At 44.6% G+C, this 13032-nt stretch overlaps 1 protein-coding gene across 5 annotated transcripts in view; it reads left to right on the top strand.

Annotated features, from left to right (window-relative positions):
* Positions 1–406: 406 nt before the first annotated feature.
* Positions 407–13032, top strand: part of LOC124613056 (multiple PDZ domain protein-like) — a 1056684-nt gene continuing 1044058 nt past the window's right edge. For 2 of the 5 annotated variants that reach the window (XR_006979603.1, XM_047141640.1), the window contains exon 1: positions 416–570. Coding sequence is in view for 4 of the 5 variants with exons in the window: in XM_047141640.1 (XP_046997596.1) it covers positions 528–570 (43 nt within the window). In the remaining variant the exon portion in view is untranslated. Of the gene's footprint in view, positions 571–13032 lie in introns of all 5 variants that reach the window. The other 3 variants (XM_047141637.1, XM_047141635.1, XM_047141636.1) reach the window with 3 other exon arrangements.

Below are 13032 nucleotides of genomic sequence, written 5' to 3'. Positions count from 1 at the left end.
ATGTAGGCTGCAGTAGGTACTGGGAGATGAAGAAACTTGCACAGGATAAAGTAGCATGGAGAGCTGCATGAAACCAGTCTCAGAACTGAAGACCACAACAACAACACGCGGATAATAAGCAGTCCAGTGAATCCGCATTCTTATAATCGGGGACTAGCAGCAATTTAGAGAGTATATCGTTAAGTTGGTCTGTGCTCGGACTCCGTGCATCGGCGCGCGTCCTAACGTGGCGAGGCGGCGTACCGCGGCTTCCTGGCGTCCTCCGCGGAGTGCGTCGGCCGGCCGCTGAATGGGCCCCGGCGCTTCTGGGCTCGGCCGCGAGGCGGCGCTGCCGGCGTCCGGGCACCGGGGCTGCGCGCCGCGTCGCGTGGCGAGTAGCGCCAGTGAGTGGCCGGCGCGCGCGGCGGAAGCGTCGCGTCATGTGAGAGCCGCGCTGCCTGCCGGTGCAGACAGCGACTGCCGCGCTGGGACCGCCCCCGCTCCTGCTCCCGCCCCCGCCTGGCGCCGCAGGCTGCCATGCGCTCGCCATGGAGACCATAGCCGAGGACGCCGAGGCCGACTATGAGCTCGGTACTGGACGCTTAAGGCTTAACCTCCTCACGCGGGACAGAACTTCTTTCTGTTTGTTTGTTGCTTCTGCGTGTGAATGCTGTTGCTTTTGCCGGCGACAGAAGTACTGAGAGATAATTGCTTCTCTGGCCGAGGAGAAAATCCAGGTCCGCCGAGCGTGGGCGCGGCGAAAGGGGGCGTGCCTGTGGCCTCTCGTTGATGCCAAGCAGGAAATAAGCTGCATGCCGCTTCGAGTAAAGCACGAGTCGCTTTAACCGCTGCTTAGCTATAGTCTTGACGATAGTGAGAATGTAACATGTGTCTTTTTACAACATGTCTTTTTTAAAGGAAAGGACAAACATTGAAAGAAAACGTATACTTCACACATGCGTGCCTGAATCGTACAGCATGCAAACTGCTCTTGTCGACCGTCACAGTTTCACTCCGTTTCAGCTGTATTAATTTTGTTTCCTTATGCGTTACCGCATTGCACTACTAATATATTACTTACGGAACTCTGCACGTAATGGTTCATTGAAAACATGGACACTACTGGAACAAGCGGAGACCTTTCTTTGTGCTTTCCACTATTATAGGAAAAACCAATGTGGATCCATAACTAATACTAATATTTCAGGAAATAAATCCTCCACAGCCACATTCGATTTGTTTATTTATTTATTCTGTCATAACCAGTCTGTCCACTAATAAAGTCCAATTAAATTAGACGATGCCGAGGGACAGTATTAGGAAATGAAATACTAAAAGCAGTCCACGAGATTTCCTGTTTGGGCAGCAAAATAATCGACGATAGCCGAAGTAAGGAGCATATAAAAAGCAGACTGGCGCTAGCAAGAAGAGCATTTCTGAAAAAGAGATATTTCGTGACACCTAATATAAATGTAAATGTTAGATGTTTCCTGAAGAGTAACTTCGTGTAGAAGTGAAACGCGGATGTTAAACAATTCCGACAAGATGAGAGTAGAAACGTTAGAAATGTGGTTCTTACAAGGGAACCTCCCCATCGCACACCCCTCAGATTTAGTTATAGGTTGGCACAGTGGATAGGCCTTGAAAAACTGAACACAGATCAATCGAGAAAACAGGAAGAAGTTGTGTGGAACTATGAAAAAAATGAGCAAAATATACAAAATGAGTACTGCATGTGCAAGATAGGCAGCATCAAGGATAATGCGAGCTCAGGAGCGCCGTGGTCCCGTGTCCAGCGTGGGCAGCTCCGGAACGGGAGGTCCTTGGTTGAAGTCTTCCCTCGAGTGAAAAGTTTACTTTCTTTATTTTCACATAGTTATGACCTGTCCGTTCGTTCATTGACGTCTCTGTTCGCTGTAATAAGTTTGGTGTCTGTGTTATGCGACCGCACCGTAAAACCGTGCGATTAGTAGACGAAAGGACGTGCCTCTCCAATGGGAACCGAAAACATTTGATCGCAAGGTCATAGGTCAACCGATTCCTCCACAGGAAAACACGTCTGATATATTCTATACGACATTGGTGACGGCATGTGCGTCACAGGACAGGAATATGTCGTCGACCCACCTAACTTGTACACTTGGCGAATGGCTAAAAAAAATTCTTCTACCTTGCCCGATTTAGGTTTTCTTGTGGATATGATAATCACTCCCAAAAAGTGATGAAAACATAAGAGTTTGTCTTATGAACTGAAAATAAAAAATTAAACTTTTCACTCGAGGGAAGACTTGAACCAAGGACCTCTCACTCCGCAGCTGCTCACCCTAACCACGGGACCACGGCGCTCCTTAACTCAAACTATCCTAAATGTGGCCTATCTTGCACATGGAGTACTCATTTTGTATATTTTGCTCATTTTTTTCATAGTTCCACACTACTTCTTCCTGTTTTCTCGATTGATCTGTGTTCAGTTTTTCAAGGCCTGTCCACTGTGCCAACTTTTAACTAAATCTGAGGGGGGTGCGATGGGGAGGTTCCCTTGTTAGGAAGAATGCTGAAGATTATATTGGACCATCTAGTAACTAACGGTGAGATGCCGAATGTAATCGGAGAGAGAAGGAATTTGTGCCACTACTTGACCATAGTAAGGGATCGTTTCGTAGGACACATGCTGAGTCATCAAGGAATTGTCAGTTTGGAAAGGGATGGAAGTGTGGAGTAAAACGCTAAGGGAGGCCAAGATTTGAATACAGTAAGCAGGTTCAAAACGACGTTGATAGTTGTAGTTTGGCAGAGGTGAAAAGATTTTGTGTGGAGAGCTCATCAAACGACTCTTCGGCTTGAGTACAACAACAAATAATAAAATAATAATAATAATAGTATCCACTCTCTAGGCTAAAGCCTCATTATCAAATGCTCATTGTCATTATGTAGCCACAACAGTCGCTAACAGGCCACAAAATATGGAATGATGGCTGAAGTCACATGTGCTCGTTCTAATAGCTGTGATCCGATTCCTGCATATGACGGGTAGTATAATGACAACTTGTAGTTTGATTTCAACCAGGACATGTAGTTTCGGCCTTCATTTCCATATTTTGTTGATTTCTTTTATTTTTAAGGCTATATCATTATGGTTATGAAATGTTAATGAGGCTGACTACGACAACAAATGAATAAAAAGAAAGAATTCTGTTGAGGTAGTGGATGACTGACTTCCTGAAAACCGAAATAAGACGCTTTCCCTTAGTATCAGTTTTTTCCTACCGAAATTCTGTGGAATGTACCCACTTTAATCGATTCTACATCTAATTTCTTTGCTTCCAGGAATATATAGTGCGTGATGCTGCTTAACTTCGTTGCTGAACGTTTGCTAATTCGAAGCCTCAATTACAACAAAGTTGGAATCGCGTGAAGGAAGTTCTGTAGCTCCCTTGCTGAACTGAAGAAATATTATACTTTCCGATTTACTACACTGTTGTGACACTAAAACAACCAGTTAATAACTGATTTGTTACAATATGCTTCTCGCTCCACTCGGAAGAACGGCGTGATCGAATGCAGTTTAAAATCTGTGTTCAATATATGACTCGTGACATACATGTCGTTTCCGTCAGATAATCCAGTACTTTCAGCTCGTGTTAGACTATGTCTGTTTTAACGAAAGAGATGTCACGGCGATACGGTATTAAACGGTCGCCTCGATGTCGGTTTTAGCGATATCAAACATTATATACCGGTAACAAAATGTATATTGTAACTCCCAAGTTTCATTCGTTTTATTTCTGTAGTAACGTTTTTGTATGTGGCAGGGCAAGTCGTTGACAGTAACGATTGATTCGAAGCTTTTCGTTATTCACAATATTTTCATGTTGGAGTGGTCAGTTATTTGCATTGATCAGTTACAGCGGGGATCTATCACTTACTACTTGAAATGTGTTAGGGGATGTCTCCCTACCAATGATGTAAAAAACGTAGTCAATCTACTCTGATTTTGCCACAGTCGATGCAAATGCTGACTGCCGTGACAAATAACGTTTATCTTGTCTAGTTACGAGACAAGTTTGTCTAACTAATTGTCTCACTTTTGTGGGGAAAAACAACAGTCGTCACACATCTGTGGAACACATAGACGGCTTTGGAAATGAATGGCTAAAGGAGGAGGTGAAAGGAACTAAAGAGTTACTTCTGAGTCAATTACGAGAATTCTATTGAGATTCTGAGTGCTCGAATTACCATCCAACCACTGTGATTGCAGTTTTTCCGCAGATGCTTTGTCTCTGCGGAACCTTGGATTCTAAGCGTTCTACTTTCCTTCCGTTTTACTTCTTCGGAAAGGATGTTGGGTAAATTTAGATAATATCTATTCTATATAGACTGCACAGTGATTCTGATGCCTTGATATTAAAATAGAGCATAGGTACACTCGGACGAGGTAAAGAATATTACGGCCCCGGAAAAAGATATACGACTATTTTTCCTTCCCTCCAATGAAAAGGAAAATGGATCCGTCAATTTTGGTACGAGTTAATTGTGCCATTTATTGAGGGGAAACTGGAAGATTGCATGTATAGAAGTAGAATAAACGCCACAAAACTGTTATAAAAATAATACCTTGGAAGCGAGTGTGTGTGTGTGTGTGTGTGTGTGTGTGTGTGTGTGTGTGTGTGTTTCCAGAAATTCAGACTTGAATGTGATTGAGCTTCATACTGTATACATTACGATAACTTGGGAGTACAATAAATTTTGCTTGAACATACGGACAAGGAACTATGTCTGATAATAAGTAACAGAATTTCTAAATTACAAATCATAGGGGAAAAGAAGAAATGTAACAAAATATCTGAAGATATTTCAGGGACAACATTATGTTCTATAGTAACGGCGGAGTTTTTCAGTTAAATGATCACAGGAAATCGATACACCCGTGTTCTCGGGCTCCTTGACGTGTCAAATTAACAAAAGAACTCGAGATTTTGACAGTTAACTTCATCGTCTTTGTCACGAGCTATTTGCAGTTATTAAATACATACATTCCTCAATAGAGCAAATTCTATAGGTCCCTTAACAATACACCACTACTCTAAGATCTGTCGTGTTCATGAACGTTGTCAAATATGTTACTTTCAGCCGGGACCTCGTCTCCTGATCTTTTCCCATGGTATCGAGCATGAACTTTCAAATGTTCCTCGGCGAAGTAGTTTGCAAACAATATAACACAAAACTTCCTGGCAGATTAAAACTGTGTGCCCGACCGAGACTCGAACTCGGGACCTTTGCCTTTCGCGGACAAGTGCTCTCTACCATCTGAGCTACCGAAGCACGACTCACGCCCGGTCCTCACATCTTTACTTCTGCCAGTATCTCGTCTCCTTCCTTCCAAACTTTAAAGAAGCTCTCCTGCGAACCTTGCAGAACTAGCACTCCTGAAAGAAAGGAGTGGAAATTTCATTCTGGAAACATCCCCCAGGCTGTGGCTAAGCCATGTCTCCGCAGTATCCTTTCTTTCAGGAGTGCTAATTCTGCAAGGTTCGCAGGAGAGCTTCTGTAAAGTTTGGAAGGTAGGAGACGAGATACTGGCAGAAGTAAAGCTGTGAGGACCAGGCGTGAGTCGTGCTTCGGTAGCTCAGATGGTAGAGCACTTGCCCGCGAAAGGCAAAGGTCCCGAGTTCGAGTCTCGGTCGGGCACACAGTTTTAATCTGCCAGGAAGTTTCATATCAGCGCACACTCCGCTGCAGAGTGGAAATCTCATTCTGGAAATATAACACAATTTTAATATGATTATTCCATTTTCGATCTTGGTTTGAAAAGCTTCAAATTATACGAGTAATTTAAATGAGTCTTGAATTCGAAAAATATAAATCATCAGTTGAGAAAAGACACTACAATCCAATGCTTACAAGGCTAATAACCTTGATGATTATCTCTTTAACAGCTGCTATTTTACTCAAATCAGGTCAGTCTTTGTTCGCGCATGAATTATCAACAAGGCGTGGTAGAGGTTTTTTAACAATATTTTCTGCAGGTAGATATAAAGGTTGCTCAGAAATTGTCAAAAAAGCTTCTAACTGTCTCGCAGGGTGGGTTGTGCCGCGAAATAATTGTTAAGAGGAGCATTCGAGACGTCGCACCTGTTTCGAGTTAACTGCCACTGAAGTTAACCAGTCAGGCAGCTGCGCGTGCAAATTGAAGCCAGAGACGGTGTCGTCAGACTTTTTCTTCGCCTGCGTTACTAAAACCGAACAAGCGAGCGTTACAGCAAGGATGGAACCCAAGCCAAAGGCTGAGCAGTCTCCGAGCTAACACCTGCATCTGGCGAACGGTCTACCCGACGGGAGGCCCTAGCCACACGACATTTCATTTCATTTTATCTACGCTGTGAGAACAACGGACACTAACTGTATCTGGCGGGCCGCTTGAATTTGCGCGCAACAGCGTGGTTGACTAACTTCAGTGCTAATTAATTCGTAATTGGCGGAACGTATAGAATTTTTTGAAGTTTAACGTCCCGTTGACGACGAGGTCATTAGAGACCGAGCACAAACTCGAATTTGGGAACGAAATCGACCGTGTCGTTTCAAAGGAACCATTTCGGTGGTCGCTTTAAGCCTTTTATGGAGAATATGGGAAATCTAAATCAAAGGTCTTAAGGGAATTTTGATCTGTCGTCCTCCCGTATATATATATTGATTACAGCACAAGAACCCTAAGCTAACCTTGACACTGGATACCATGAATGTATACTTAACGATAAATATTGTTACGTTATATATGTATGACGTATACAATTTTGGAAATTACCCATTGCTTTGTCATGCTGGTAGATACCATCGTGCCGAGGATAAACAAACTGCATGTAGGTGTGGACATGGTGCCAAGGATTCATGCATTGCTGAGTTGCTCTATTGTGCCTTCCAGAATGACGCGATCATCAAGGGAATGCCCTTCGACTTGGACCCTTCCGACGAGTGTTGCAGGATGTATGTTTTCATACGTTTCACGCCCGGTGAGAGTAACTGTTCCTATGAAATGATATTCCAAGACAACGATTTTAGAACAAAGTATATATTCTAAAGACAGAGTAAGACTTCGAGTGCCGAAGTGGCCGTGCGGTTAAAGGCGCTGCAGTCTGGAACCGCAAGACCGCTACGGTCGCAGGTTCGAATCCTGCCTCGGGCATGGATGTTTGTGATGTCCTTAGGTTAGTGAGATTTAACTAGTTCTAAGTTCTAGGGGACTAATGACCTCAGCAGTTGAGTCCCATAGTGCTCAGAGCCATTTTTTAAGACTTCGAGTGATCTCCACACGTAACATTTGTCTGAACAATATTATGCCTAACAAAGTGAGCAATGATTTTAAAAAGGTAGGGGAAGGCGGGGCGAGATGGGGAAGCTAACAATCTACCCTTACAAAAGGGACAAAAATAAACAAATTCAAGTAGGTCTGATTATCATTTGTTTACCTAACCATTGAATTACAATAGCATACAAAGAAACCTGCAAACTTGTTACATTTAGTTAGGAATATCTGGATTTGAAACATAAACTACCAATTCCCCGTCTAGCCCCATATGCGCGGTAAGATGGGGAACTAGCATGAATTCATCTCTAAAGCTTAAATAAGGACTGGAATAGTGAAATCATGTGACGATAAGGTTTCGAAACATGGTTCTGCGAATTGTCGAATCAGGTATTACGTTTCATTTAGGCCTCTTACTTTCACATAGTGCACAAGTGTGGACAGCCTCGTCATCATCAATTTCTATCCCGGCACAGTCTCGTGGGCCCAGCGTCCGCAGCTAATACACTGTATTCAGCCTTCTTCAGAGGCGATTTACAATTGTATTCAACGTATAATGTTTGTTCAAAACCCGCAGCGAGGTAAACACATGAGACGATAAGAACGTAATGGTCGGACAAATAGTAGGGGCTCCCCATCTTGCCCCACCCCGTCTTGCCCCCTACCATGCTGTCAGGTTATGTTACGCCTACATGAACACTATTTAGTGAACATTGACTACTGACACAGCAGTTTACTGTTAATAAGACGTACTATTCAGTGCTATATATATACAGTCTGGACAAATGTTCACGAAACACATGTTTTAGGACCTCGAATGGTGTAAAACATTGCAAATCAGTATAACAATTGTACATACCTTGCAAAGTTCACAGAAACCGCCGCGAAAGTAAGGTTCAGCAATGTCAACACACTGGGACCTGTGTATTGGTGATGTTGACGTAGCTATCCACAGATGGCAGCACTCTAACTTTAGCTCATAGCCCTTCCATGTCTTACCCCACCTCCCCGTCTTGCCCCGCCTTCCTCTATAAAGTTAACAGAGAATTTCTATAAAAATCAAACAGTTTAATCTATTAATATCTTAATCCATGATTCAGGGAAGTGGGATGGTCTTTCTATCAGCTCTGAGCAACTTAGCTAGCTGACAATAATCATTCCGATAAATTAGGTGCGCAGTGCTGCAGTCTTACCTCAAACTTTTCCTCTTCAAAACCAATCTCATTATTAAAAATTTATATTCCTTTCACCTTTCAACATATTCATCCTTGCTGTCCTTTCTTCATCTAACAGATACAATTACAAGCCCACACAGCAGCCCTAAATACGTCCCTTATCTACCACACTTCAACTAAGAACGTATCAGACTGCGCAGAGGCAAACACTGGCCACGACAAGACCAAATGTTTAACAGTAACGTAACGTGCTCTCTCTTTCTGACGTGCACATCGATGACGTACATAAATGTGACTACCTTACAACGTGATTCATCCGAAAAGGCCACCTTTCGCCACACAATGGACGTTCATTTGCGGTACTGGCGTGCAAATTCCAGCCTTTGTCACCGATTAGCAGCAGTCAGGATGGCTGAATGAATCAGGCACCTGCTGCGAAGGGTCATAAGCAGCGACGTTCGCTCGAGGCCCACGAGATAGACAGGCCGCGGCGCGTACGTCACCAGGGTAGGCCTAAGCCGCCGGCACGGTAGCTCAGCGTGTTCGGTCAAAGGGTTAGCTGCCCTCTATAATAAAAAAAACTGAGTTAATTGATCGACAACGAACTTAAACGGATGTCTTACGACGTCCGCCCCGAGCAGATGCAACGAGAGGAAAAAAAAAAAAAAAAAAAAAAAAAGCTAGCTCGCTCTCTTAACTCGGTACACAGAAAGCGTTTCTACACCTGTTAACTCGTAAATGTGTGTGTGTGTGTACATACGAGAATTGCATCTTCTACTGGAATCTGGTATTACAAAGTCTTACTGATTACTACTCGTACAACAAAATTTATAAACAATTCTCGACATAAATGGTATAACGGCTTGTTTGTAGCATTTAATCTCTTCTGCGTAACAGTCCTAATTTCGTGCAGGATGTGGTACCTTATACAACTGATAATCATTTTGACATGATTTTAATTTTATTGTACCCTAGTACAGCTGTAACAAATTATTAGTAGGCCTATGCACTTTCTACCATTGTAGGATTAATAGCAGTAAGATTCCATAATAGTGTATTCCAGTAGAAGATGCAATTCTCGTTTTTACATACACACTCATTTACGAGTTAACAGGTGTAGAAACGCAGTAGTTCTGCTGTGTTGAGCGAACGAGTGAGCGAACTCGGCCTACCTTTGCGACGTACGCGCCGCGGCCTGTCTTTCTCGTAGGCCTCGCGTTCGATGAACAGTCTCAGAGGAGACACTTTTGGTAGTCCCTCGGTTCATCAGGCCAGTCACTTGGTCAACAGTTGCACATGCATTCGCCCTGTAGCCGTCGTTCACACCTGTTATCTATAGCCCGTGTAGCACCACAAATGCCTCTGCGCCGGTTTTGGACAGCACCATTTTGCCATGCACGGTACACTTTAATCACTGCGGCACGCTAACAGTTCACAAATGTAGCCGTTTAGGAAATTCTTCCACCCTTGGCCAGAAATCGAATGCTAATGCCCTATTGGACGACAGGTAAATCGTTCCATTTTCGCATTATGACAACGATTGTATTGTTTTCCGCTTCCCACCGACAGGCTTTATATGCCCTCCACTTCTCGTGTTGCCACTTGCCGTCTGTAAGTGGTTATTGCACGTTGACGTCAACTTAGTCGTTGGTCACATTAATGTGACTGTGCTGTGTATTATTATAAAAACGAGTGCGTTCCCACGAATCCAGTAGCCTGTGGTGGATATTAAAGATTCATTATAATTATTTTTCACGTCTGCCCCTGGTAACTGAGTGGTCACCGCGACGGAATGTCGTACCTGACGGCCCGGGTTCCATTCCCGGCTGGGTAGAAGATTTTCTTCGCTCAGGGTCTGAGAGCTGTGTTGTCATCATCATCATCATCATCATCATCATCATCATCATCATTTCATCCCCATCGACACGAAGTGGCGTCAACTCGAAAGACTTGCTCCAGGCGAACGGTCTACCCGACGGGAGGCCCTAGCCACACAGCATTTCCGTTTTATATATTTTTCATTTAAATAAGTCATTGTCGGCATTCAGTACAGGTGCTGCTATAGAGACGATTTTATTTTATAAAATCTTGAGATTGTGTTTACTCGTGATGTCACTTGCACAGAACGGATTGTGGAGATTCGTTAGCAGTTCTCGTTTGTCTTGGAAGTACTAGTACCTTTATTTCGATTTCAGTTTAGCCTTGTAATGAGAACTGTTTGACATTTGAGCCATTTTGAAGAAGTAATTTATTTGAAAACCGGCATTTTTTAATCTCTCATTCTTTTTACTTTCTAAATCTCGAAGAACAGCACCTGTGGAATGGTCGTCATTACCTTCAGTTTTTACATGTTGTGGGGCTTTGTATTGCCTGGAGTATTGCAACATGAAGTAATGATGTAGTAGAATCGCCGTCTTCAAAAGAATATAAAAGCCTTACTACATTTCTGAATTATTGTGTGCAGAGGTTGGAAAAAAGGCGACCGTATACATCTGAATGACGTGCACATTCATCGTGCAATAACGAGACTAAACTAATAGTTTTTTATCTCGGAAAGTGAAAGCTTGTTATTATCTAATTGTTTTTAGAAAAAAATGGTTCAAATGGCTCTGAGCACTATGCGACTTAACTTCTGCGGTCATCAGTCCGCTAGAACTTAGAACTACTTAAACCTAACTAACCTAAGGACATCACACACAGCCATGCCCGAGGCAGAATTCGAACCTGCGACCATAAATGCGACCACTAAATGCCTGCGCCCCCTCGTAAATGCGGACGTTCGATACGCGACGTTTCGTTGACTGATAGGGCAGTAAAAGCAACGAGTAAATTTTATGCAGTGTGTACTCGGTTTGTCGAGACACATGCCGACACAAAGTATTTGTTACTCGTTACTTTCGCTACTGAACATGATTACTGATATACACTCCTGGAAATGGAAAAAAGAACACATTGACACCGGTGTGTCAGACCCACCATACTTGCTCCGGACACTGCGAGAGGGCTGTACAAGCAATGATCACACGCACGGCACAGCGGACACACCAGGAACCGCGGTGTTGGCCGTCGAATGGCGCTAGCTGCGCAGCATTTGTGCACCGCCGCCGTCAGTGTCAGCCAGTTTGCCGTGGCATACGGAGCTCCATCGCAGTCTTTAACACTGGTAGCATGCCGCGACAGCGTGGACGTGAACCGTATGTGCAGTTGACGGACTTTGAGCGAGGGCGTATAGTGGGCATGCGGGAGGCCGGGTGGACGTACCGCCGAATTGCTCAACACGTGGGGCGTGAGGTCTCCACAGTACATCGATGTTGTCGCCAGTGGTCGGCGGAAGGTGCACGTGCCCGTCGACCTGGGACCGGACCGCAGCGACGCACGGATGCACGCCAAGACCGTAGGATCCTACGCAGTGCCGTAGGGGACCGCACCGCCACTTCCCAGCAAATTAGGGACACTGTTGCTCCTGGGGTATCGGCGAGGACCATTCGCAACCGTCTCCATGAAGCTGGGCTACGGTCCCGCACACCGTTAGGCCGTCTTCCGCTCACGCCCCAACATCATGCAGCTCACCTCCAGTGGTGTCGCGACAGGCGTGAATGGAGGGACGAATGGAGACGTGTCGTCTTCAGCGATGAGAGTCGCTTCTGCCTTGGTGCCAATGATGGTCGTATGCGTGTTTGGCGCCGTGCAGGTGAGCGCCACAATCAGGACTGCATACGACCGAGGCACACAGGGCCAACACCCGGCATCATGGTGTGGGGAGCGATCTCCTACACTGGCCGTACACCACTGGTGATCGTCGAGGGGACACTGAATAGTGCACGGTACATCCAAACCGTCATCGAACCCATCGTTCTACCATTCCTAGACCGGCAAGGGAACTTGCTGTTCCAACAGGACAATGCACGTCCGCATGTATCCCGTGCCACCCAACGTGCTCTAGAAGGTGTAAGTCAACTACCCTGGCCAGCAAGATCTCCGGATCTGTCCCCCATTGAGCATGTTTGGGACTGGATGAAGCGTCGTCTCACGCGGTCTGCACGTCCAGCACGAACGCTGGTCCAACTGAGGCGCCAGGTGGAAATGGCATGGCAAGCCGTTCCACAGGACTACATCCAGCATCTCTACGATCTTCTCCATGGGAGAATAGCAGCCTGCATTGCTGCGAAAGGTGGATATACACTGTACTAGTGCCGACATTGTGCATGCTCTGTTGCCTGTGTCTATGTGCCTGTGGTTCTGTCAGTGTGATCATGTGATGTATCTGACCCCAGGAATGTGTCAATAAAGTTTCCCCTTCCTGGGACAATGAATTCACGGTGTTCTTATTTCAATTTCCAGGAGTGTATATGAGTTATACGTAAATACTTTTTTTTTTTATTACCTAGTATGTTGAGGGTATAACTTTGTTCTTTAACCTACCTTTTGAGTGGGTCCTCTTTCCTGATCAGATTTTATTTATTTTATTTTTTCCGCTTCGGACTGAAGAATAATGACCATGGCTGTGCTGGAACTAATGGTAACAGATGAAGTTGCAAGAATTGAATTCATTGTCATATCAAAATAATTTCAAATTAT

Source organism: Schistocerca americana, chromosome 4 (genome assembly GCF_021461395.2).
Source record: "Schistocerca americana isolate TAMUIC-IGC-003095 chromosome 4, iqSchAmer2.1, whole genome shotgun sequence".
NCBI lineage: Eukaryota > Metazoa > Arthropoda > Insecta > Orthoptera > Acrididae > Schistocerca > Schistocerca americana.
Note: the sequence above shows the minus strand (reverse complement) of the source record. Positions and strands in the feature narration are given on the sequence as shown.